The 27,049-nt window shown below is 47.0% G+C and overlaps 1 protein-coding gene across 2 annotated transcripts in view; it reads right to left on the minus strand.

Moving 5' to 3' along the window:
• The window catches only part of LOC119460763 (Down syndrome cell adhesion molecule-like protein 1), a 107,377-nt gene that overhangs the window by 53,543 nt on the left and 26,785 nt on the right, over nucleotides 1-27,049 (minus strand). For both annotated transcript variants that reach the window (XM_049671796.1, XM_037721847.2), the window contains exon 2: nucleotides 5,235-5,519. In XM_049671796.1, the coding sequence (XP_049527753.1) occupies nucleotides 5,235-5,519 (285 nt within the window). The remainder of the gene's footprint in view (nucleotides 1-5,234; nucleotides 5,520-27,049) is intronic.

Consider the following 27,049-nt stretch of genomic DNA (forward strand, 5'->3'; position numbering starts at 1 on the left):
ACGCGTGTTTCACCAGACATTCAACAACTCGATGTCTCGCAGGAATGCAATCAACAGGTGCAAAATTTGTTTCCCGATTACTGCGCGCCCTCCAAGGAACATCCTGAAAGCTCACGTGTGTACGAATGCCACATAAGGGGACACAGCCCGCGAGCACAAATATAGGCTTCAATACCGCAACTACGCATAACACGTGACTTTAAAGTAAATGAATCATTTTAATGACTAAAAGTGGTCAATAATGTTTTTTTTTTCACTGATTACATCGCAATTTCTGATATTCAGCAGCTTGAATAATGTGTTACCACAACAATAAATAATTTGCCTCTGCTGCACCTCAAATGCGTCATCTACTACATCCGTGCATATTGGTAGTACCGTGAATATCAATTTAGACTGTCGTGCTTACGATAATATTTAAAGATAGAACACTATAGTGATGAAAAAGGGACGGCCAGTTAACAGCAGTCGCCTGAAAAGAAAACGCCGCCTGCATGCCTGTTCGGGGCCGAGAGATTGCTGATTGCTCTTGGAGTCTACGAAAGAGAGATCTCTAACGTTCGATCAATACTTATTTTTCGTATTCAGTACACGGAAAGAACCGTCACGTACTGCAGTTCTTGCACTTCCGGTGGCATTCTTAGGTGACGGTAGAAAGCTTTTATACTAGCGTTGACAAGCATTTTTGCGTGCGCTATACTAAACAAGAACCGTCCTTTTGTCTCCGCGAAAGCGCAACTGCGACCCGAACCGTTCCACGATGCGCACCGAGCAGCCGAGAGAAAAATGAACAGAAATGAACAGAAATGAACAGAGGGATGGAGATGGCGAGAAGGGAGACGTTCCGTTGCCCTTTTCGCGCCGTCTCCCCTCCGCGATGCCGCTTCGTGGGGATGCTTCCCTAGAGCAGGGCGGACAAAAGGGAAGCAGGCCAAGGAAGAATGGCCCGGCGCATTTCCGGTCTAGCGCGCATATCGCATTCTCGCGAATTCAAGCCCCGTTGTGTTATATGTAGTGAATACTGCGCGCGGAGCCTCGGCCTCTCCCTTGAAAGCGTTTGGTTAGGACCGGTTGGTTTACAAACGTTTCGAAAGAGTGCAGCGCATAGGTGCTACATGATCGGAGTTAGTATAGGCGAGAAAAAGCTGACACAGGCGGAAAGGCATAGGTGACGAGCGCGGTCACCTGCGTTTTTCCCCCGTACGTGCCAACCTTTGCATCTTCTTTCTTTCTTTCTTCCTTTCGTTTTCTTTCTCTCTTTCTTTTCTTGCTGAGCTGTCTATGTGCGTGCTTCGAGTCTTGCACACAGTCCTCGTTAATGAAATTTTACGTGATAGTGTTTAATTGCGTCAAAATATTTTAGTATGAGTAAAAACATTAAGTACTAGCCGGCTATCATAATGACGAAGAAAGCATTAGCATACAGCGCTCAGCATGAAATATTTTGCTCGACTCGCTGACTGAATCTCTCTAACATCTTCGAGGCGTGCTTGCGTAAGTGGCGATGGTATGCTCGCGCAGTTTTGGGGGTTATAAACTCGAAACAATTGATTGGCTTTGAGTCGAAAAGATGCCTTGTGACTGCGGCGATAACTTATGACTGTTGCCTAAGTACAAAGCCGAATAATTGGTGGGACTTTTGTGCTCGGAACGGCCGGTGGAAGGAAGAGTGAAGCGTGCGCTATCTGTTCCAACAATTGCCTTGCAAACAAAGAACATTCATCACACAGCAACACTTTAGAAATAAAGGTTCATTTCGGTATCCCCAAATCAGTGTGCAATGAAAGTGCGGGCAGTAGTAAGCGGCGCTACAATCAACGCCTACAGTCGCCAAAATGTTAAACGCAATCTATAAAACGTGAGCAGAGAAACAGGGGAATGGCAGAACCTCTGTAGTGCAATTCTAAGTCAGAACAACTCGAATATCACATTCGACGTAATCATCTGTCTGGAATAATTGAATATAGCATAAATATAATAAACTAGCAGTTGAGCCGCCAGTTGAAATAATAGTGAAATAAGTAGCAATTACGCCGGTTATCCCGCCGCTTTCGTACTCTGCCGGCTATACGCGGCTATAGACGAAACGTACGAAACGGCGTTTCGTACTCTGCCGACTATACGCGTCGACATTAAGGATGTTTTCGCAGTAACACATTTTTATTCAGAATGAAAATAAAATGACGAGAGCTTGGGGCGGGCGCCTTGTTTAATGCTCATCATCAACTTATATTTTAACGACCACTGCGGGACGACGACCTCTCCCAGTGATCTCCAATTGCCCCTGTCCATACCCCGATATGCCAGCAAACTGACTTATCTAATGACACCACCTTATCCATGCACCGTCCCCGACCGTGTTTCCGTGCACTGGCACTGTATCTGTCACTCTAGTGGATACCTAGTTATCTGCTCTACGCATTACATGACCTGCGTACCTCAATTCCTTCCTCTTAATAACAGCTATAACATCGTCTACACCGTTTATTCTCTAAGTCCACGCCGCCGTCTTTTAGAAGGTAATCTAACAGCGCTTCACCAACCAGCCCCGTTCAGCACGCTCTTCTGTCTCTTTAACGTTTCGCCTTTATTATTTTGCCTTCCATCGCTCGCTCCGTGGTCCTTGTAGCTGCTTCTCGAGCTTCTTTTTGTTATCATCCTCCACACTTACGTCCCGTAGGCATACATACAGCAACGATAATGCACGACAGCATGCATAGTTCTTAGAGCCTTCGCTAAAAGGAGGCGAAGTGCCGGAGGAGCGCGTCTCTTCAGCGCTGCCGAGACCCGGAACCACGCAGCTGCCACCTCAACCCCCCCACCCCCTCGTTCTTCCTCCGCCACTTGGAGCCAGAGCCTCGCGTCGGTGGCCGAGATGAAAAGGCAGCGCGAGCGGATATCCCCCCACCCCACCATCCACGAGCTTTATAAGTCTGGCGCGTTCTCGGCAGGGGAGCTCCAAGCCACACACACAGAAAAAGGGCTGGTGCGTTGTGGGACGTCGTGTGCGCGCCGCGGCGCGAGCCTCGCGCTGAGGCGGCCATCGATCGCGCCAAGTGCAGCGCCACGCTGCTAGCTAGACCCCGGTCCTGGGGAGATCTGGGCACTCCCCCCCTTTTCCCCTCTCTGCGTTCCTCCATTCCTTCCCCTTTTTTCTTCTTCTTTCTCGCAGCTTGGGCGTGGCCCTGTGTTCGGGAAGAAAGACACGCGCTGCTTGAGCCGTGGTTCCCTGCGCGCACTTCACTGAAGAGCCCCACGTCTTGCCCGTATAATTATGCGTCGGCAAGACTGTCGAGCAGAATGTGCGGCGGAATATCATAACTGGCGTATATTTCTATAGAGAGAGAGGGGGGGGGAGAGAACGAAATGATAAGGATATGTTTCATAAAGGCAATTAAACGATGGCGCGGGACGGGAAAATTCAGGAAATGAGTGACTGAAGATGGTGGTGGCAAGCTCCGGTGCGATTTGCACAAGCTACACCTTCAGCCACAGCCATGTTGTTACGCGATCGAAAGCCCTACGGCTCCTGCGACCGAACGCCGCCGCCGTCCCGAAATAGGGATGCATGAGCGTCCATGAATCTGTGCATGGGCTGTCATTTCCAGAGGTTATATGTGTGCAGTGGAAACGTGATTACAAGCTGTGTGAACGTACAATAAAAGCCGGGAGTTGCATACGAGTCCGGACATACTGGCGACAGAACCCGGACTCCTCTTATAGAGAAGCGATGCCGGTGTATGTATGGAACGAGGTGGAATCCCGGTAGCTAGCCTTCTAGCACCGTTACGGCTAGAAGAACACGTATAACATTTTGTATTCCAAGACATAGATAAAGTCGCGACGAGCCCCGTATGAATATTTATTTATTTATTTATTTATTTATTTATTATTTATTTATTTATTTATTTATTTATTTATTTATTTATTTATTTATTTATTTATTTATTTATTTATTTATTATTTATTTATTTATTTATTTATTTATTTATTTATTTATTTATTATTTATTTATTTATTTATTTATTTATTTATTTATTTATTTATTTATTTATTTATTTATTTATTTATTTATTTATTTATTTATTTATTTATTTATTTATTTATTTATTTATTTATTTATTTATTTATTGTACCCTCAGGGCAGACAATGCATTAGAGAGGGGAGGGGCTATTCCACATACAAGGAAAAAGAAAATAACTCGGGAGAACGCAACCAGCAAATAAGCAATCATGTCATCAAATACGTTTATCGCGCAACTGAAATAGTGTTTTAGACGTACAAACAAAGCAAAAGAATACAAAACAATACGTAAACTGAACAGATATGAGCACCAAAAAAAATGTTATTCAGATTATTCTGGCGAGTGATCTGCAGAAATGATCAGCGTCCGTAATACTGACTAACGAGGCAGGAAGGTGCTTCCAGTCGAAGCTTGTTATAGGAACGAAGGACTGGGAATAAGTGATAGTGTCATGACGCTGGATGCTAACTTTTAGCACGTGGTCTAGACGGTCAAATTAAGGGAGCAGATTGAATACGTGATTATTGTTGATAGACGCAGTCGTGCCTAAGGTTTGCATCTTGCATGTGACACCACTGTCGTTCCGCCGCCCGCACATGTTGCGCTAACGCAGTGATGTCCACTGGGCTCCCCAAAAAGCCAATCTTGTAATGTCTAAGATGAAATACTTTGTTTGTAAATGACGCAAACTTAAGGAGATGCAATAGGGTTGAGCACAGGTGCAGCTATAGCTGTACTCATCATTATCGTCAACCTATCTGAATACTCTCCAGCACAAAGGCCTTTCACAGAGATTCCTTGGATGCATAAGCCCACTGGAATACCCTCTGAATGCTATCTTCACATCTCCGACATGGGTTAGGATTATGAAATATGTCACTCACAGACTCATTCACTCACTCACTCACTCACTCACTCACTCACTCACTCACTCACTCACTCACTCACTCACTCACTCACTCACTCACTCACTCACTCACTCACTCACTCACTCACTCACTCACTCACTCACTCACTCACTCACTCACTCACTCTCTCTTGCCCCTAGCTGTTATGCGCGTCAACCACAGGCCTGTATCCGAAAATCTCCCAATCCCACCACCCAATCTAATTCTTCGTCATTCTCTGCGTTTCCCCCGGCAAGTTAAAATCCCCACCTGTCGGGAATTAATTAATTAACCGCGAAGACAAAGTGCGAGGCTGCCTCACCTTGGACTAGCAGTTGGCTGGAGTATGCGTCGCCGCCCTGGAGGTTCTTGAGGGCGCACGTGTAGTTCCCGTTGTGCGCGACTCCCACGTTGGCCACCTCGAGCACGGAGAAGTCGTCGAACGTCTTGATGCTCACGTGGTGCGCGCCGTCGCTCAGGCGCTGCCCGTCGCGCAGCCACTGGAAGCTGAGCGGCGTGGCGCCGGACGCGGCCGAGCACACGACGCGCACTTTCTCGCCGCGAAGCACCGTCTTGGGAAAGTGGAACGGCTGCACTTTCGGCTCGCCTGCGGGTAATGAAGGAAAGAAAGACGAGAAAACGAATGAAAAATGAAGATCGGGTACATTCAACGTACATACATGTTTGAACGTACGTGAAGCGAATAAGCGTTCGCCAAGCGGTTAATTAAGTGCTCCAAAACTAAATACGAGGCGGCGTACACAAGCGCCTTTATTGTCATCCTATACGGAACGTGTAATCTCGTGCAATGCTTATATGTGTACATGCATTGCACAGGTCACAAATTGAATGACACGTAATGTTTTTTGTTTATGCATTACACCATTTGCAAGCTATACCGATAAACGAGGATAAACGAGAAAAATGCATTCAACAGGATTTTTCCAACTCAGAATTTAGTCACATGGCAACCATGCAGACGAGGCGTATTTCGGAAGTGCATTTGGCGACAGCGTCGCCACGTCAATCACAGCTGTCATATAATCAGGGCTTTAACCAGGGCTTTAACCAGGGCTGCACCCGCGTTATAATCAGGGCTGAACGGCACTCGATGTGAAAGTCACCTCAAGCGGCAATCACACGGAAGCCGTTTTAGGCATTGCAGCTTGAGCATCACCAGGCTTGAAGTATAGATGCTGCGACACTACGCTAAATATAAGTCGGAAATATGTTCCATGCTGTGGCTGTAAAAGACTGCGTCATCATAACAAAGAGAGCGTGGTATCATAAATAGCTGAATGCTGCATTTTCGTTGTGTATTACGAGGTCATCTATCTCTGCTTCTTCTTCTCTTCTCTCTCTCTCTCTCTCGGTGTGCGTGTGTTTGTGTGTGTGTATGACCCTCTTTTCTGATCATGTAATGTCGGTTCCCTGGATATTTTCAGCAACATGCATGTTATATCTCGGCTGACCAATTTTTACGCGTGCTGTCAGTTAGCAAACAGCCAACGACCGCAGTAAAAAACAACAACCACGACGTCCTTGGCACTTTCCAGTCCTTTCAATCGCTCCTGTATCATATCAGCCTCGCGTACGTCACTGTTTGATGTTAGTGTGGTGAGAACGAGGGTCAAAAACGCGTTGTTAACCAAGTGTGATACATGTCGCCTTCGGTGCGGGCTTAATAAGGTTAAAATCCAGTGCACGGCAGGAAAGTGAGCGAGCCGTGCGGCGATAGCGGGCACGCTTACAAAGATCAACGTGTGCGTACTATACTATATCCTCCTATATATATACAAATAGCGTCGTTTCGAAAAATGAAAAGAAACTCGCCACGAGACGAGCACATTCCGCCTCGCGGCGCGATATCGATTTTACGGGCAGCGAAAATGTATTCTATTTCTGAAATGAGATCCTGGTCTCCCTCTAGAAAGGGCCGGGCCATTGTGGAGCGGCCTGGTATCTGAGCCCGCGACGGCTCTGGTCGCCTAATCTTCGACTCGCGAGGCCGGTCTCCATGGAAACCAAGGAGTGGTCTCGCGAGGGAGCTGGAAGCGTTCGCCTATTGTTCTAGCTGTGTTTTTAACGTTCCAACGTTCGCAAGTATAAGAACGCGTTCTCCAGTTGAGTGCGCGCAATCGCCGCCAGGCAGCATACAGCGGCGGCCGTTTTCTGAGAGAGCAAACGAAACCAAAGACTTAAAAAAAAAAAAAAGCAGAAGAAGAAGAGAGGGGGAAAAATCGATGTTGCTGCGAGTGGAATCTCGGAATTGCGGGCCTCTATTATTTTGCACGGCAGTCCCGGTTATTTTCGGGAGCCGATGGCCCAATACATGAGATAACAGCAAACAAAATTTTCTTACGAAAGGAAATAAAGGTGCCAGGTCACCGACCGACCGACCGACTGATTTATTTATTTATTTATTTATTTATTTATTTATTATTTATTTATTTATTTATTATTTATTTATTTATTTATTATTTATTTATTTATTTATTTATTATTTATTTATTTATTTATTTATTTATTTATTTATTTATTTATTTATTTATTTATTTATTTATTATATAGCGCCTTGAAGGAGAGCCACTTCAAGGTGCTGGAGCGGACGACCCACTTCAGAGTTCCAACGCTTCGCTACAATTTATTTAACGTTCCAGGATGCTAGACGTGGTTGATTTATCGAGTGCAGTGCTGACTCCCAGACCCTCTGGCCCTCCCACTTAAAGTTATCAATTGACTGTTTAGAGCCGACACCTATCCCGAGGTGAACTTACTCCGTAAGCTTTTCTTCCGGATAGATTTACCAAGAAGTCAAATAGACACCGTCCATGGCAAATAAAATTCGAAAGAACTACGTTCCTCTGATACTACGTTCTTTGTTTGTTTGTTTTTTCTTTCTACGCGCTACGCAGCACCGTATCACGGAATATCTGCACACTACGCACTCCCCATCTTTGTTTTCTCCTCCACCCCATTCAGTTCCCAGGGGGCATGAATGTAAATATATAGGCAAGTATAGAATGGCGACCTGAACTGCCTTCGAACACGGTAAACTTCCCTTTTTTATGGCCCTCCAGGCGGTTCTCCCGTAACTGGAAGTTACCCGGTGTTATTTATTTTCGTTCGTTTACCGCCGAAAGCAACGCGCGATCGGACGCCGCGCAGTCAACCTGCACGGACCCGATTAATGGCGCCATAAAAGGCGGCACGCCGAACGTTGTCGGACGATGTCGTTGGTGGCTTAAAGAGGAGTAATCAAGCGACGGTGACCCTTTTCCGCGGTTTGTGCTCGCGGTGAGCGGTTGCGCGTTGTCGGGGTTGAATGCGGCAACGATATCTCTAAGAACAAATGGTGTCCTAGGAACTATTTCTGCTACACTAACTGCGTATTCCTTAATTTCTAACTCCACTTCTGAGAGTTTTGGTAGCATCAACCGGTGTGACGTTCATTTTGATCGAGTTCAAACTGAGTAAAAGTATACACCAACGAGAACTCTCGAAAATGAAGTGAATACGAGGCAAACGGTCGTTATCATCGTTGTCGCCACGATCATCATGATGATGACCATCACCGCCACCGTCACGATCATATCCATCACCGTTCGCTGATGGTTATCATCAGTTGCCGCAAAGAGCGATCTCCAAGCCGTGACTCCATCGTGTGTATACGCCTGCGTATAACCTAGTTTCATCGTACCACCTAATTTTCTTGCACCCCCAAATGCGTTCTCCTTAATTTGGCACTCATTCTGTTGCTCCAATAGGCCTGCCAGAGGTTACCTGTGCTGCACATCACGTGACTTGTTTCCAACTTAAAAGGACACTAAAGACAAGACCGAAATCAGTTCAGACTGGTAAAGTATATACGTATATAGTTTTTTTTATTATTATTTCACGGAGAAATTACAGCGCCTGTACGTCAGTGCAACATTTCAAATCATTTTCTCGTATTTTTTGGCCGTTTCTGACGCAGTAAAAGTTATCAAAACTTGCTTATCAAAACGTCTTGGCAATGTAGTCTATATTTACCAGTAACAAGTTAACTAGACCCGAAACAACTCCACCATAATCTGTGACGTCACGGCTGGCTGGTGCGGGATCTGCAAGACGGCGATGCCCGCCCTCTTCTTTTCCGGTTTGTCAGGTTTCCCAACACGGTAGGAGTGGCATTCTTTGTTATTCTGCAAAAGAAAGTTTACTAATACAGCTCAAGCTACTTTTCTCGGTAGCGCAGTAGCGTGTTATATTGGGCTGGTTTGTACATATCGGAGCCCCGAAATGTACAACCTAGAAGCCTAATAGTAACAGCACTAACAGCGCCGTGTTTGTTTGTCTTTTCTCGTCTTGGTCATTTCTCGTCTTCAGCGCTGTTACCATCAAGCTTTTTTTTATAGTGTCCCCTTAATCTGCATTGCAGAATATCAGCTGCCCGCGTTGCTATCTAATTCGTATCGGTCGTCCAGCTTCCTCTCTCTTAACATTTCGTGCGTCATTTTTCGACGATACCGCACACCTCCCATTACATAACCGATGTTTTTTGTCGAGGAAGGCCGAGGCCCGCCAGGATATGAAAAAAAAAAAAATCCCCCCGAGCTCATCATGTACGTCGAATTCCGGGCGGCGCGAAAGCCCGATAGCGGCTCTGCAGCAATCTGTTCACGGTGGTGCAATATCGTTCCGACAAGGAACAACGCGAAATGTCGATCGGAAACAGCCCAAATTTGGTTTGCACCATCGCCCTTACACGCGCCTTACACGCGCCACCTATTACGTAATGCATACCCATTCCCGACACCAATGAAGAAAGAAGCAGAAAGAAACAAAGAATGGAAACCATTTTCTATGGCGACTTGCGCAACGCCGCCCGGCAAGCGCTTTTAAAACAGTTCACGGAAAGAACAGCACCTGCAGTACGGTGGAATGCTCTCGATCGTTACATTGATGGTTTGGAAACTTCCCGGCAGGATCTGCAGCAGCAGCAGCAAAGCTTCTTCGACCGGCAACCCGTGAAGCCCTGGCGCTCCGCGGATATATTGGTTATAATAAGAACGCGCGGCCGCTGCACCAGGTCTTGCGGCATCGGATCGGGCGCTGCGAGTGAGTCCGCGGCAGCGGTCGGTCCAAGCTGCCCGTCGTTTCCGGCGAGGTTTCCGTCCTCCTTGGCGAGCGAGCCTTGATCAATACTGTAGCGACTGCGGCTCTGGCTTATGGCGCGGCAATCCTTGCGTCATCGCTACTCACTTCAGTGCGCGCGCCAAGCTGCTGCGATATAATATACATGAGCGAACCGATATGTATGCGCGGTTCCTGTGCCTGCGCAGGAAATGAAGCTCGCCCGCCGTGGTCATGTATCTTGTAGTACATGCTGTGTGCGCGAATATCCGAGCGGGGCCTTCTAAGAAACGGGCTCGGCTTTCACATGTCCTCTTTCGCGCGGCCTAACTCACATATATATGCAGAGTACGTTCTATGCATGCTACATATTAGGCGCCCTGAGAGTGCGTTTTTTTTTTTTCGTTAAGTTAACTTTTCCAAACATGTACGTGTTTGGTTAGAAGAGGGGGGAAATGCATATGCTACGTCGTTCTCAATTCTTTTACGCAGATATTGCAGTAAAATTTCATCCCAACTCGCACGTCAGTGTGTCCGGCGTAACGAAAATATTCAAGGAGTCTAAAGTAGTTCGAGAAAAGTACGTATAGATACTCTTGCGAGCTATAAGAAGTTGCTGGTTGAAAACCGTAAAGTTAGCTGGAGGTCGACAAAAACGCAAAAGTACCGTTGTCAACGTTTCGGAAAACTTCCAATACTATGACTATGTGAGCGATATCTGCATATAGAAGAAGACGGTAACGTTTATGCATTGGAATAGGAAACTAATTTGCAGCGAGATATAAAGTAGTATTTCTGAATGCTCATAGACTTTAGGCGACAGGTGTCGGGTGAGTATAGTTACATGATATGTCACATCAGGTGGGCATATAAAATATGACACTTGGTTGCAGTGACCTCTTTATATACCAAATACAAAAGGCTTGGTATGTGCTTTTAAAAGGTAGCATGAATCTGTTCGGCTTTTTTTTTCTTCTAGCTATGGTTTTTAACATATTTTACCACAGAGTTAGCGTTGTCAGCTTCTATGAATTCTTTCGTTGTAATTAGCCAGGCAGTTGCATCGACGCAAAGGTATGTGTTGACCCAACTGTACTAAATACCGCTCGCGCGTGCCGTGTAAGACGCGGCGTGAATGAAAAAATACACGTAAAAGTGCATGACACAGGTGGCTAGCGTGACCCACGCCTCCGAACGGGGCGAGTTGCAATCTTTCGGCATAGCTGTATAAATTCAGCAAGGCTGAACCCTTGCAGGTAAACTATCGGCACTCTCCGTGAGAATCCCACTGACGCCGAAGGTCATCGATTCACTTATGTCCCCAAAAATAAAGCATTTAACCCAAAAAGTAAAAAAAAAAAAGAAAAACAAACAAAGGGAAGTCAAGAAGTAGAAACGTCACTTCGCATTTGCCATCGAGGTCGAAAACAAGGTCCGCCGCAGTTTTAGCTGCTAGGCGTCTGCGTCTCACTCGGAGCAGCAAGCATTCATAGTGTAGGGAAACAAGCCAACTTCGTTGAGACTTCAACTGATTCTTCCGGCGATTCTTCCTCGAGCAAGAAGAAACAAGAACGCTCTTCTGGCAGCGCTCCCTCTCTTACCGCCAAGTACATAGGAGACCGAAACTGTCGTCCTCGCCGACAAGACACTGTCGACCGTCACGGCAAGACCGCGAATCCTCTCGTTTCATTGTCAACACCGGCGCTGCAGCGTATACGGACGACACGCCCTCCCAAGCTGCGCGCGTCTGGTACCGAAAAGCGTGCATGCTTGCTCTGTGCGCTTGCGGTGACAAACGTCGTCGTCGTCGTCGTCGCCGACGTCGCCGCACAGGTCGCTCGTCCCACCCCAGCCGGCAGTGTCACGCACCGGCGCGCGGAGCCGACGTCCTCCCGCGCTAACGAGCGCGGCGGGAGGCGAGTCTGCCGCACCGCCGCTGAAATAAGCGACGGCGTCGCGACGCGACAAAAGAGCGCACTTGACTGACGACCCGTGTAACAAACGCGCCGAATGATGGCAGAGCGAACTAAAGGCAAGAAACCGCAGCGAGAAAAAGAAAAAAACTTGGAAATAACGAAGATGAAGGACGGTAACAAGCGGGAGCAGCAGATGGAGTGCTCGAGGAGCGAGCGAGTGAACGAGTACGGTCACCCGCTGACCTCCACGACAAAGAGGCAGATCATGGCGGCATTCTTCCAGGGGCAATTCTTCGGCGTGTGCGGGCTCTGATCCAACGAACGTGTGCAGGCCTGGCTCTCAGAGATAGCATGTGCACATGTTCAAAACCTGTGTATACACGCCGTGGTCGTTCAGCGGCCTTCCGCTGCTGTGCGCGATGTCGCTGGTTCGATACCCCAGCGGCGGCAGTCGCATTCAAACAATGGCGGAATGCTTAAAAAAAAGAAAAAAAAAAACGCTCGCGTAATTATAGAGCTTCTGTGCGCGTTTTGGGTGCAGTCAACCCGAATACTCTCGTAGTTGTCCGCTGCGCAGCTTTTTGACCGATGCACGAAGCCCCATCAGTTTTTATGAGGAAGCTTTCCAAATTGTGTACCCGTATCTATAGCGGATGCTCTCGGCCCCTAAGCAGAGCCAGGGTTCTGAGCACGCGTAGAAGTTAACTGCAGTTGAAGCTTCAATTATTAATTTTTGTAGTGGAAGAGGGGGGGAGGTTCACACCGTAAGGGCCCCTTTAACGTGTGTGCAAGCTGCTTGCGTCCATTGCTTCTGAATCTCATATAGACAAACGTCAGTGAGAGAAAAATAGATAAAGGAAAGGACAGGAAGCTTGACCAGGACTGAGCCCACCCGTTGCTTATCCACTCATGAGAGGGAGTGGAAAGGGAAGAAAGATAAAGAAGAGGATCTATTTAACAGAGTTCATTCAGGCTTGAAGACGCTGACAAACTACAATTATGTGTCGGATAAGCGTTTGCAGCTATCTATTCATCGAGGGTTCGCCTGGCTGCGCAATAATATCCGGCGTTAAATTTCTCTCTTCGCTTGTTGTTTCTCACTGTCATTGTTATGTATATACTTGCTTCGTTAACGGAATGCTGTGTCGTTCTTTCAAATTGCGCAGCTCTCGTTCGAAGCGTTGGTGCAGTCGCGCTTCTCGCCTTTTGAATCCAGTCAAGCTCAGCTTTCATGCGCGTCTCAATGGGGAGCGGTCTCGCCGCTCTCTCAATTCATCTTTGCCTTGCCATGTAACTCCGCTAAGACGGCGGCTCAGCAGCGTGACCGTAAACGTCGCGGTGCACGCTTTCGCGTGCTTCTGAGCACAAACGATTAATGAGGCGGCATAACAGCCGTGGTCCGCGAAGTCTAGTTTTCGAAGCAAATTGTGAAACTCTCTATGCTTTCAAACTTCTCAAGTACAGCCAAGCTATATGGCCCTGAAAGAAGCCTAGAAGGCAATTTAATTAATTTTTTTGAAGCGAAAGCATCATTACGCTACCTCGGGCAGCCGTCGGCGACTCAACCGTTTTCACCTTGAGAGCTAGGGGTCAAACCACAAGAGAGCATTAAGGCGCGTTTATAGTCCATCGGCACGCGGGCGAGCGTCATCAGACGCCGGGCGCGTCGGAGCGCATGGGCCGCGCTTCCGGTTACATTGGCGGCGCCAATGCGTCAAACCATCGGTCGAACTATAGCCGCTGTTGTTCTCGCCAACGTGACATAACGTGTTCGCGCGTTCACGCTACGTCGGAGTATATTTAGACCTTTACGAAGCCCTGAAAGGAGACATTGCCGCCGTTATTGCCCGAGTAGAGTTGGGCCCGGCTGCGAGTTGTAACCAAGTCTCACTACTTTACTGATCACCACAGTGTCTTCATAGGCACAAAAAATGATGAATAAACACTGTATTCATTGCGAAACCACACCAGTGAAGCTTTCGCTATCAACCAGGGTTAACCAAAGCTAAACCACAGCAATATTTTAGTCCCAGACACTTGTGCTTTTATATTGTAAAGGAGCAACATTTGCTCAATGCAACGACAGCAACATTTGCTGTGTCGTCTATTCGGTGATAAGGCTCTGCGACGGCCCCGAGAAACGCACCGGTTGCAATATTTACCAAAAATATGGTAACGGCTGGACCGAGATTGAATCTCTGGCCAGGAATCTCCTCAAGGAGCTCTCAGACATCACACTGCCCAGCAGATGCACATTCAAGTACTGAATTTGGCATCGCAAGGACAAAAAAAAAAGTTACAAATTGTTGTGCATGGGCATCAATATCAAGAGAAACCGACGCTCATCACTTATATAGCACAGGCAAAGCGACAGACATATTTAAGCTATTTGCTCGGGCGTTCTTTTTTTTTTTTTTTTGCGAATCTAGTTGCGCAAGGCCCGCAAGGAAGTTTCAAAGCGAAACGGCTAAGACGATAGATGGCGCTTCTTCGAGCCGCAATTCCCCCGACACTGTAACGCTCCCTGCCTGTATGGCGGGTCCTCGTTACTTCCTTACGAAGCCACGCCAGCCAAAGGGGACCACTCCGAAAATTCTTTGTGGCGACGAGCGTCGATCGCTGGCGATGAATTATGGATGCCAGAGGCACCGGGTAACGAGCAGTTGCTCGCTCTTCCGTGTGGGGCCGTAAATCGAACCAGCCAAGCGCGGCGAATCCAATCTCGTATATACGCCGTTTTATCTTATCTTGTTCACTACATTGGAAGTTTCGCTTATCCCGTGCCGTAGATTATTTTTTTTCTCCCAACCGTTCCTTTATTTACAACCCTTCTATTTTTCTTATTTTTAAAGCCTTCTCGCATCTTTCCGCGCCATAAACGCGCTGCCTCTCGGCGTGTACAACATGATCCAGGGAAGATTGGATTTCGTGTCAACGCACGGCCGCTGATGAGCTCTGGGACGCGAGACTCGACGCAGCATATAGTTCATATCCGCTCTTGAAGTGGATAAAACGAGATGAGCTATATATAGCGCTGTGACCAGCGTTTTAATGCGAACAGCACTCTTGGCATTGTCAAATCCAGTTTTCTTTCCGGCTATATCTAGCTCTCCCACAAGAAATGTGGGCCGATCCCGAAGATAGTGCAGCCTAAAATGTGGGCCACTCACGCAGGTATGTGCTATAGTGCCGCTCTTCACTTAACCTTATCTATTCTTCCCCTTTCCCCCTCCCCAAGTGTAGGGTAGCCAACCGGGCACGTCCTTGGTTAACCTCCCTACATTTCCCTCTTCATTTCTCTCTCTCTCCTTCACTTAATTGCTTCGAGGTCAACTTGGATATGTGCCACTGCGCATGCGCCAATGGGTATGCGTGGACTTCACGGCAAGAACACGCAGCGTTTCCAAAGGAAACCGTGAGAGAGGAACCCGACTGCAGTGACACGCGTCACGTGTGACGCGTTTCGGTTATTCGCATGCGTACTGCCCGGATTCTTTATCGTATAGCAATTTGAACACAAGGTTTAACGCTTACGGCTGTTTTGTCATCGATCAAGTTTCGAAGCGGAATGGTATACTTCATCTAGTCCGTATCGTAGATAGTAAAACACTTCGCTTCGTTGTACAGACGTAAACATTGCACTTGGTTACACGTCGCTTGGGCTGAAAATAAACGCGATTGTGAGCATCGCGTTTAGTTTTATAGCATCGAATTAACCGCTTCACGAAAGCTTCGCTTCACATAGATTTCAATATGTGTGTCGGATCTGAATTTTTTGTTTATCTCTCTTTCCTTTTTTTCCGGACAAGCCGAACGCGCAAATATGCTGACCTTTATTTAACGGTGTGGACCAAAAACATGCTACCGCTGCCGTGAAAATCAATTAAGTACAACAGACGAGCATGCGCAATGAATTATTATTTCAATTTAGATTAAAACACCGTACATCACTGCATAGTCACATGCAGACACGTCGGTCCCCGGAGTCGCGCCGATTGCATAATCAAAAATCACGTCGGTTTGGAGAATATGAGATAAACAGAAAACGTAGAAGGCGATGGGTCACAGATATAGAATTGGACAGGCTGCTAACAGTGGCGAGATATCTTTCGAAGTCATATTGCGACGGTCGCGTGTAATGAAGTCGCCCGATAATTTTCGAGCACCGTTACTACGCATGTGCAAGCGCCGCATCAAGACGCCGTAGTGCGAGCGCAGTTTGCGAACTTTCACGCACCGCTGATATTTCAATCCACGAAACGGTTCGGCTCGGATATGCCGGAACGGCGGGTAGACACGCAAGCATCTCTCTTTGTTCCAAAAAGTTCACGACCTTTTCTCAAAGCCCTCCTCAAACAGCGGTCCCGCCGGTTATGCAGTCTCGCGAGCTCGCTAATCATCGTCACGCTAAGAAACCCCGAGCTCTCTCGAAATAAAATAGCGAACGCCATCCCTCGTGTGTGTACACCGTAGTGTGCAGTAAACGCGGACTTTACTCGTATGCATGTCGCACGGCGGTTGCGCTTGGGCGAACCGGCGTGGGCAGAGCTTATTAGGAAGCGAGTCGGTCGTCCGTTTCAATTAAGACCGCGCCGCGGCACACAGCGCTGAAAGACGCTTGCGCGAAACCGCGACGGGCCCGCTTTCATCAGAGCTCTGCATGCGTTCGTTTGCGTTGCCTGGAACTGAGTCCCTCAACCCCCGCACAGTCGGAGAGTTCTGCTTGAGTGGAGTCGCGCGCGACTGTTTGTAGCGAGTTAACCCGGTTCTGTCGCTCAGGCTTTTTTGTCTTTCTGAGAACAGCTTGAACAGTCTGAACAGCCTCGATCGTGCGCTTCTAAAGTGTGTTCGCAAGGGCCGGACTCCTGGTAATTATAGCGGCCTTAAGTCGAGAGCCGAGCGCTCTTTGTATACAGAGCCCATACGCTGTGTGCGGTCATGGCGCCTCACATTTAAAGCTCAAAGCTTGGCGCGTGTCTCTCGGTCTCTGTGCGACGTTAGGTCTTATTGTAGTCGTTGGTGCGAGCATTAAAATAATCGTCGTCGTCGTCTCCAAGATCCCCGAGGCCTTTCGTGAAGACAATGAACAGGAAGAAGCCATTTCTCTTTGCTCGAAGAGTCTGACTAGTTGAAAACAGTTTCGTTTTCTTGCGTCGAACTGTAATTGTGTTTGACAGTTAAAATAAATCAGAATGCGGGCGATCTAGTTTATAAAGCCACTGTACGCTTACACGCTTCGAAAAGATAGCATGTTACATTGATTTTCACAAATGTTAACGAAACACGCGATTGAGGACATTGAACTGGTCGTGATTAACGTTTGGCAGAAGATTTTCTGATAAAGGAAGCAATGATTATTTGCCACTGGCCGCTACGCAGCGCAATGCGCAGACAACGACTGGCGTGTAAGTATTGTGACAGTGAGCTAGCCATCACCCACTCAGACACCTTATTTAGTTCACCACATTGATATCATAGGGGCATCGGTTGGGTTTCAACATTATTAAAAATAAGTGTACATAGCAGATTTTCCTTCATTTTCTGTGCCCTGTCAGCCTGGACTGATTTTGTGTTTCTCTTAAACTGAGTACTACCAATTTCCTTTCAAGTTCTTTGTGTGCTTCCCTCACAACTACTGCACACTCAGCTTGTCAGTCTGCGAGGGAATGTTTAAATGGAGGCATCTGCGAAGAGCCAACTGTCACTCATCTCCTGTTTTTTTTTTCCTTCTTTTTTTAAGCAATTCACGGATAAAAAAATCACGGCAGCCTTCTTGCCAATGTCTGCGCGGTCGCGTCGTGGAGTTGTCGCAATTGATTCGAAGCCACCCGTGGCTCGCGCCCAGAAGGCGCGAGAGAACGCGTCCAAAGCTGGCAGCCAGTGGCACGTTTCGTCGAGGGAAAGACCTTGAAGCCTCGAGCAGCCATTAAGCGGACAAGTATAGACCCCCTGGGGACAAGTGTAGTCGCATACGCGACGACGCTTACGCGCGCTGAGAGAAAAGGCAAAGCGCTGTACACTTTCAGCAAATAAAAAGGAAAGAAGAGAGTAAAAGAGAAAAGAAACACAGACGCTGGGTCGACGGCGCACGCGGTGGCAGCGGCGCATAGAGGCCCATTACGGATCGTCGTCTAGTCGCTCTGCTTGCTCGCTCCGATCAGCTCGGCGACGCCAGTCGGGAACGTCCTTACGTCCTCGTCCAAGGCCGGCACCTCCCCACTCTCCATTTATGCAAGGCAACACCGCACCGCGAAGCCGAATCGGGCCTCGATCTCGCGCGTACGTGCTGTACGCCCCGTCGCGAACGCCTGTTTTTTTTTTTTTTCGTTTCCCTTGACAACCGAAATAATTCGACAAAGCGGGCACTGCCTGTAGCAGGACTGATTGTGCTGAGCCGTTCCACGATGTTTCCTTTTTTCGCGACTTTCTTTATTTTTTGTTCATAAAAAAAGTCGCAGTTTCGACCGAAAGGCGAAGCATCGATTGCGATTGCAGATTAGAAGACAGCTATACGACGTAAGGATAGTAGTTTCATCGGCCGTATGAACTTGTAAACATTCGCTTACTAACTAAATTAACAAGCATGGTGTCACGCGCACACAAGCAAACATGAACATATCTCACTCGATGATCGCGGAAATTCGCGGTCAAAACGCTGGAGTGAGGAAGCGCGGGATAACAACGAGCGAATTGACCTTCGTTGCTGCCTCTCGCTTCAACACGAACTAAGCGGCGAAAAACAGCGCACACGAAGCTACCAGCTCTCGGCGCACTCTGTCCCCTTCGCAGATCCCTTTCAAGAAAGGACCCATACGTAGCACCCACCGGAGTGAAACGCCCACGCTCCTCCACCCGGTGCCTTGCGCGCGACGGAAGGCTTCCTCCCCGCTTTCCTCCCTTGCGCACGCGAGATTGAGCCGCCATCGTCGGCTCCACTTGCACGATTTCACTCGCACATGCAGGATACGGCGCGCGGCGACGATGTTATAACTCTTGCTCTTTATACGGAACATCACGGCGACGCCGACGGCAGAAATGCGCCCGAAGTGTCCATATAACTGCTCTCACAATAAAAATTTGGGTTGCGCAGGGTGTCTACAACCCCCGACTGTTTACCTCGGGGAGTGTAGACGACGGCAGGAAACAATAATAATTTATTTCTTTGTGTATTCATTATATTAATTAAGGGAAAATAAGGTATGCGTCTTTAACCTCCTTTCCTATAGAGTCCCAAACACAACATGAGAAGGTCACTACTCCCCCGGCAGTAGTATTAGAACGTAGAAAAGGAAAATCACGATAATAACGCTTTTTTTTAACCAGAAAAGGAACTCTACGGACATCAAAAACAATGAGCATCATGCAAACAGCTTTTTTTCTTGTTTTTTTTTTTAAGCACACAACTGTAGTGAACTGCAGAATAATGTTCCCTGCCGCCGAACCCCTCCCTTTCTCTAATAAAGAAAGAAAGAAAAGTTAGTTCACCTTGTCTGTGCCCGGAAACAAATGCTAAACTAATTAAACCTGAATAGTCACAGCAAGTAACCTTTTAAAAAAATAACCTGTAGTTTAATACCGATCAAATGTGTTTTACGGAGAGTTCGCTATATAAAAAGGAAACAACTATCTCAAGCTCGAGTCGGAACTAATTTAGCGAGCAGGCAAGGTTAGCTGACTAAGCTCAACGCAGTTTAATACCGCGCCGAGGTAACATCGACCTTCGTATTTAAATTCATTGCACTCCCACGGTAGGTAATCGTTTTTCTTTTTTCTCCGAAGGAATAGCTCGCAGTCGATGCATACGGCAAGCAAGTGTACTGGAAAACGAGATCAATGCTAGACGAAGCAGTTTCTTTTGCTGGTGATGACAACTCGCATACTGCACTGTTTATTTTGCTCGCTTACGCCTCAGGCACATTAGCGTCGCTGCGATACACTCAGATACGCCCTGCGTGCATTTAGAATTCTTTACGCATTCCGTTCAAGAACAGGAAAAGCTGCGTCTGTCTTCACGCTGTGCTCTGTGTACCACTTGCATTGGAGCATAGAGTTTCTCACTATATTACCCACAGGGAAATCTAGCGGTGCTGAGCTGTGGTATGCCGGGGAATTCCGGTCTATTCTGACTTCGGATTGGCATCGTTCTCGGAGAGCCAGGACGCCTTGAAGACGTGCCTGGCTAGCACCGTTCCGTCTGCCACAATGATTCATTTCCTGCTGAAGCAGCACGTGAGAAGCTGTTCTAGCTTTATTATTGCACAAAATTTCGAGGACTTACTATTGGATGCACAATTATATGAAACGTAAAAAGTATCAGCTGGCCGCTAAAGTTGGAGGACAGACGACAAGATTCTCGCTCGCTTTGGAACAACCAGGCTATGGAACAACTTGTCGTCTGTTCTTGCTTTTATTCGCTTGATTCTACACTATAGGTGAGTAAGCTTTATTGAGAGATTTAGTATGGGTGAATCAAAGCCTTTCATGTAGATTTTATTTTAAGAATGCATTATTTGTGTAGCCATATCCACGTTTTAGACGAAGCCTCGTACAACGCCAGCCAGTACAAGCCTCGCAGACACATACCCCGTCACACAGCGCCCTTTAGGAAACTCCCACATACGGTGGCGCCACATTACCCTCGTGTTATAGTGGGAAACTCTATGCATTGGAGCGCAGTCCCTCCTCGCCCTCCCTTTCCTGTTAAGATGTCTCGGAATCTTGTGTACGTGTGTAGTTAGACAATAAAGAGAAGGATAGTCGGGGAAAGGCTCACGTTGTGCAACAATAATACGACACTTGCAGCAGAAGCTAAGTGGCACTCGCTGTTGTAGCACACTGCACTCGAGTCCCTGCTCGAGACCCGAGCAGACGACGCTCTCACGCTTACGGACACGTGATGAGTGATCGCGACGCTAATTGGGTGACGCTTGTAGTCACTTTCCGTGCGGAACATATGTAGAGTGACCCTAACGCCGTACATAGAAAGCGTATATACAGGTGCGATTCTGTGCAGGCAAAATAAAATGAAATAAAATAAACGTACTTCGGGGCGCGGATATTCTCGCCAAGCGAGATAAAGAGATAACGTTGCTTGGCGAAAATTGTTGATCCAAACAAGCGGACAGGGAAAAAAAAAAAAAAAGGAGAAAAAAAAAAGCACATTGTTCAGCACTTAGACGAAGCACAAGGTTTAAAAAGACACAAACGTTGCGATGTTACCCTCATACAGCGATTTTATGCATTACACACAACGCAATGTGTGCGTTGTGTCTATCTTTGTGCTTCGTCTGAGCGCTGATCCTCCAGAATCTCACCTGCACGCTGCCCGTTTGTTTATTTCAGGGTTATTACTTCTTGTGCAACAGAGCATGAAATCTGTAAAGTAAGGTAAAAATAAGTCTGCATTATGACACTAAAGCCCGGGATACATGAGCGAACTTTCTCACCTTCACACGCAAGTAACGACTGTTTGCTGTGTTGCAATACATGTTGGCCGCCGTGTTTAACTGAATTTGGCAGGTTGTGACTGCGTAAACGGCTTCTTGTCTCAGGCCGCTTCGAACAGAGTATTATGAGTAACGCGTCTAGTAGCATATCCGATGCCAGCGCCATCTATCGGGGAAGTCGGGAATAGGCATGTAGAGAAGTAAGTAAGTTGCAAGATAGCGGATATGGGATGTACAAATACAATAGAGATAAAGGAACTACTCAATAAATAAATAATATTGCGACCGGATAGTGCCTCCTGAACCGCTGCGCGCTAAACGAAAATAAGGCAGATAAATTTCTTGAAATAATTCGCTCCATGTAAATAAATACGACGCCTCGATGCCAGCATTCGAAGGGACGCTGGCATCAAGAAGCACTTAGGTGGCGTGCGCTGGCCAATTAGCTCTAGCTATTACACACAACGCAATGTGTGCGTTGTGTCTATCTTTGTGCTTCGTCTGAGCGCTGATCCTCCAGAATCTCACCTGCACGCTGCCCGTTTGTTTATTTCAGGGTTATTATTTCTTGTGCAACAGAGTATGAAATCTGTAAAGTAAGGTAAAATAAATAAATAAATAAATAAATAAATAAATAAATAAATAAATAAATAAATAAATAAATAAATAAATAAATAAATAAAGTTTTCTGCGCACCAAGTTTTCTCGTTCTTTGGCGTTTTTTCTTTCTGTCTCTTAACAAAGTGATGCGCGATGCAGCTTGTCTGATAAAGGATTTCGTTTTCTATTTTTAAATATCCTTTAAACTCAGAACCATCGCATAAAAATTGCACCATCTATCATGTCCTCATCGCGAGAACAACCAAAACTTCAAAATGTGTCGGCTCGTTAAAAGCTGAGCCTCGGCGATCGAAGAAAGGATCTGGGGGGGAAGGGGGGGGGGGGGGGGGCTTCGGTGCATAGCGTGTGAGAGTGGAGGAAGAAAAAAGAAAGCGAGAATAAAGGGCAGCAACTCAGTGGTCCTGCATCCAGGAATTGTGTGCGTAGTAACTGGAAGGGATATTCTGAAAACAACGCCGCTTGAAGTAGTCAGCCGAGCGGTTATGAGGCACAAATTAACCCTCGCGCACACTTGAAACCGTTTTCACTTTAAAACTTTCAGTGTCAATTTGATTTGCAGGACTATAGCATGCGTGCGACCCACAGCTCTTGCTTCCTTCCGTAGCAAGCCCCACTTTCGCGTAATAAACTGTCTACGGCGGGAAAAATGCTGCTTTGGTCCTATGCCGCGAATTCTTTCTTTATGTTTTTCTTGCGAAGAAAAAACCGAATGTTCGAATTGGTTTCATTGAAAGAATGGCTTTAATTGCACAACATAAATTTTGGTAACGAATCGATCGCCATGAGGTTTTGCGCGCAGAACACCCTGACGTTTCTGTGAAATCTTTAGCGTCAAAGAGAGCGAAATAGAGCACTTTCAGGTATGCTGAAAGGAAACCGAACGCAATTTTGCCGAAGGCGTTTATCTGGACAACACAAGTCTATTTCGTTTAGCCTGTAGTTATCGTGCCTCCGGGGCTACGATGATGCAGTTCGTAAGTGCCACTGGCCGGTCATATTTGCTAATAATATGTCCAAAACCACGACTCTCTGAGACCTACTCTTGTGAAAAGTAATATATATATATATATATATATATATATATATATATATATATATATGTATATATATTGTAAATGTGTAAAGATACCCGAGCGGCTCGAATGGTGAGAGTTCCTCACAGTTTTCTGGTGGACAACTTTTGCAGGAGCAACGCGGCCAAGCAGACGTATTCGCGGGAGCTTATTTTTTGGTAAACCGCGGTACAGTGCATCTTCTTCTCCCGCGCAATTTATCGGGCAGTCGTCGTGGACGCCGGGAAACGCAAACTACACGAGCGTTACGCAACTATTTCTTTCTTTCTTTCTATTCTTTTTTATCTAACTCTGCCGTCTACACAGCCGTCCAGTCTCCTTCCAATAGGAGTGCCGTATGAGTCATACGCGCCCGGAGCAGATCCTCTTTGTGTTGGTGGGGTGAAGGAGAGACGGGCCTGTTGCTGGGGTTGCATTTCCGCGCAATTTCTTCTTTCCTTCTTTATTCCGGGGACTTCCCACTTCAAGCTTTACACTCCTCGCCGTGCCCTCTCCTCCCCCAGCCCACGCGTCCATGTATACTCTCCAGCGAAAACAGAATCCCTAGCAGGTCTCGAACCGCCACCACCACCCACCCACCCCACCGCACCACCATCCCGGCTTTTTCAATCGATCAGATGTCGCTCCCCACCGAAGAACCCAATCCCGTTCTTTTCTAACCCCGCAGCGGCCCCTGCTTTGCCATCGAAAGCGTCATGTGGACACTAAGGTTCGGGACGAGATGACTCACCTCTTTATCCGCTCACTGCTACACGACTCTCCCCTGCCCTCCTCTCCCTAAACCCCGACCCCCGGGTTCGCTTTTGTGCGTTATTTTGCGCGCTCGCCACCACAGCCTGGGTGAACAGGGAGGTTATGGATGCGGACGTTTCAGAGAGACAGGGTCCTTTCTTCTATTCAGAAAGAAGCTATGACTTTACAAGTTCTTTGTATGTCGTCACTGCCGATATTAAACAACTTGCTGTTCTCTTGCGTCCTTCGCTTGTTTACTTGCCCTTTTTTTTTTTTTTTCTTAGAACGCAGGCAATGTTTTCTTCCGCATTCACTCCCGTCCGCTCCGCCTTCCCTCTCACCAAGCGATGTATACCATTGTGTGGTGCAAGGTCGACAATGCCGAGATGGTCACGTGAGCAGAAAATGAGGATTCATTGGCAATATACCAAATCGCATTCGGTCACTCTAACACCTCCTTTCTTTTCTTTTCTTTTTTTTTTTTCGTATGCACGGAACGCATGGAGAAAGGCGAATGTTTGATTGCTGGTACACGCCAGAGGCAAAGAAAGCTTCGCTTTGAAACGTAAAGAAAAACGGCGCCCGCATCGTCAAACTCCCACTTTTCAGTAGTCGCCTGACCAGTGTTTTACATCGATACAATCAATAATAAATAATAAAATCAATCATACTCGACTCATACGGAGTCAGCGTCGGAAGCGGTCAGGGAAAGCCATATCGGAAAGTGTAATTCAATTTTTTTCATTAGATTGTAATAAAAATTACGAATGAGAGTTGAATTTGCTGTATTCTTCATATTCCCAAGTAAATGAAAAGCGCAATGAAATTGGATGAAAAGACAACTTGCCGTCTGCGACGCGTGTGACCTTGAGCGACGCATCGTTGCTGCGCATCAGTTCATTTCCTCGAATATTTGTTTATAGTGCAAGTATACTAAACCTCCAGATTTTATATCTTAGTGGCTATGCATGGCGTTGGCCTAGCTGATCTCGAGGTAGCCAGTTCGATTCCGGCCGTGGCTGACGCAATTCGATGGCGGCAATAACGCTGGTGCTCTTAAAATGTAAGTGCGCGCTAAATAACCCCGGGTGGTCAAACCTCATCCGCAGTCCCGCACTACGGCGTGCCTCACAATCAGATCGTGGTTTTGGCCCATAAAACTGCAAAACCTCAGAATTTACCTGATTGTTTTGTCATCCAGGTTTTCATTGTCTGTTGGCTCCGTATGGTTGATACTAAAAATCGACCTACTCGGTTCTCCTTGTTGTTTTCGCTCGAAATAACAGACGTAATATCGAGAGAACGGACAGGAAAGTAGCAGTAAAACGTGGTTGTATAGAAAATATAATAGGATAACATAAAGCAACAACAATGCATGGCCGTGTCATACAAGTCAAGCGATGCATTTTTCCTGCCCCACGTTGAACGACGAGCCATTTCTTAGAGTTATTATTACTTCAAGGAAGAGGAGGCAGTGACTATAACTCTTTGCTCGCTTTGCAGACGCGCAATCTTCCGACTGGCAGCTTATCTTCCTGCCGCTGACTCGGCTTCTGGCCGGCGCTGCAATCTTTATTGCTTCATTTTTCAGTGACTTCCGTGGGCGCGCGGAGAGAGAAAAAGAAGAATATCATTGTTGTTTCCCCTCTGGCATGTTCAAACCGCGCAGCTCTGAAAACGATAAGACCCGCGCCGGCGTTGTGCCGTGGTGTACGAAGAATGTGCAGTCATCTTTCATCGCGGAATCTTTGCACAACTCTGTGCAAGAACGAACGAACTAACGAACGAACGAAAAAAGGAAAGAAGTCGTAGGCAGAGGAAGTGAATAAATGGGAAGGGGAGGTCAAGAAAAAAAAAGTCGCGCAAGGCGAGGAAGCGGCAACATTTCGCTAGGTTTTTCTTCTCTTTCTTTTTTTTTTTAATACTCACGCGCCTATCGCAGAGCATATACTTGAGTCACGAAGGCTGCTAACAGCTATGGATCGAAGAAGCAGCGAGGAAATTTGTTCGCATTCGCACCGGAACCTCGCGGCAACGACCGGAAATGTCTGTGCCTCTGCGCTGGAAACAATCTGTTTGACCTTTTTCTTTTATTTATTGATCATCTGTATCCATTTTGTGCGTGTGTGTTCACATGTGAGAAAAGTGATCTGTTTGACATGGGTAAATGCGTAGCTTGGCGATAACTAGGTTATCGACCTGCATGCTGTTTGGTGATCGTGAAGTTAGTAACTACGAATGCTCTCTCTCTCTCTCTCTCTCTCTATCTTTGCGGGTATTCGTATTTTTATTTCATTATATTATTACTTATATTAAACGTGTGTATTCATTTCCAGACCAATGAATACTTACATTGCAATATTAAAGATAATTAAATTGTGGGATTTAACGTCGAAACTCCACAGTGTGTTATGAAGGACATCGTATAGTGGAGGGCTCCAGATTAACTTTGGCGACCTGGGGTTTTTTAATGTGCAACCTGTCATGCACCACACACACGCATTTTTGTATATACCGCTCAAAATCGGAATGCTGCTGCGTTGTGACCGGGAATCGAACACACGACATCGTGCTCGGTAAGCGACACCATAGAGCCTGGAGTTTACGTATTGCAATATGGACTTCCTATGCTATTCCCCTTTTCTTTACCCCCAGTGTAGGGTAGCAAACCGGACTCTCGTCTGATTAACCTGCCTGCCTTTCCTCTCCTTTATCTCGCTTCTCGTTTCGACCGTCTAAGCCTACGAAAGAAATATCCGATCCAGCGCCATCGTCTGATGACGACAGCATGTGGCCTCTGAACAGAAGATTTCTGCCACTGCCTTTCCTCTCAGCTTTGTATCTCTGAGAGATCTCTCTCTCAATTCCTGCAGACACGGCAACACCAACGCGATTCAGACGACGCGAAAAGGCGCGCGCGCGCGAAACACCAGCATTAACTAGTTGATTGGCTTACCGCTGCGCGCTAGACGCTTCCGGCGGCGGCGTTCACCCGAAAAATGTTTGGACAGGCAAACGGCAAATTTCTTGCGCCGGCCGTCCCGCCGCCCGACGAAGTGTCGGACGCCGGTTATTCGCTTCATCGCACACGCAGTCGCTTCGGTGGTCTCACGAATGCCACTTCGAGAACCTAGAAGACTAAACATTTAAACGGCTGGCCTCCGCAATTAGCTCTGAAATGTTTCTGAAGTTGATCGCGGAGGCTGCAATTACGACGCAGTGTAGGGTAGCAAA

This window comes from Dermacentor silvarum, chromosome 8 (assembly GCF_013339745.2).
Source record: "Dermacentor silvarum isolate Dsil-2018 chromosome 8, BIME_Dsil_1.4, whole genome shotgun sequence".
Lineage (NCBI taxonomy): Eukaryota > Metazoa > Arthropoda > Arachnida > Ixodida > Ixodidae > Dermacentor > Dermacentor silvarum.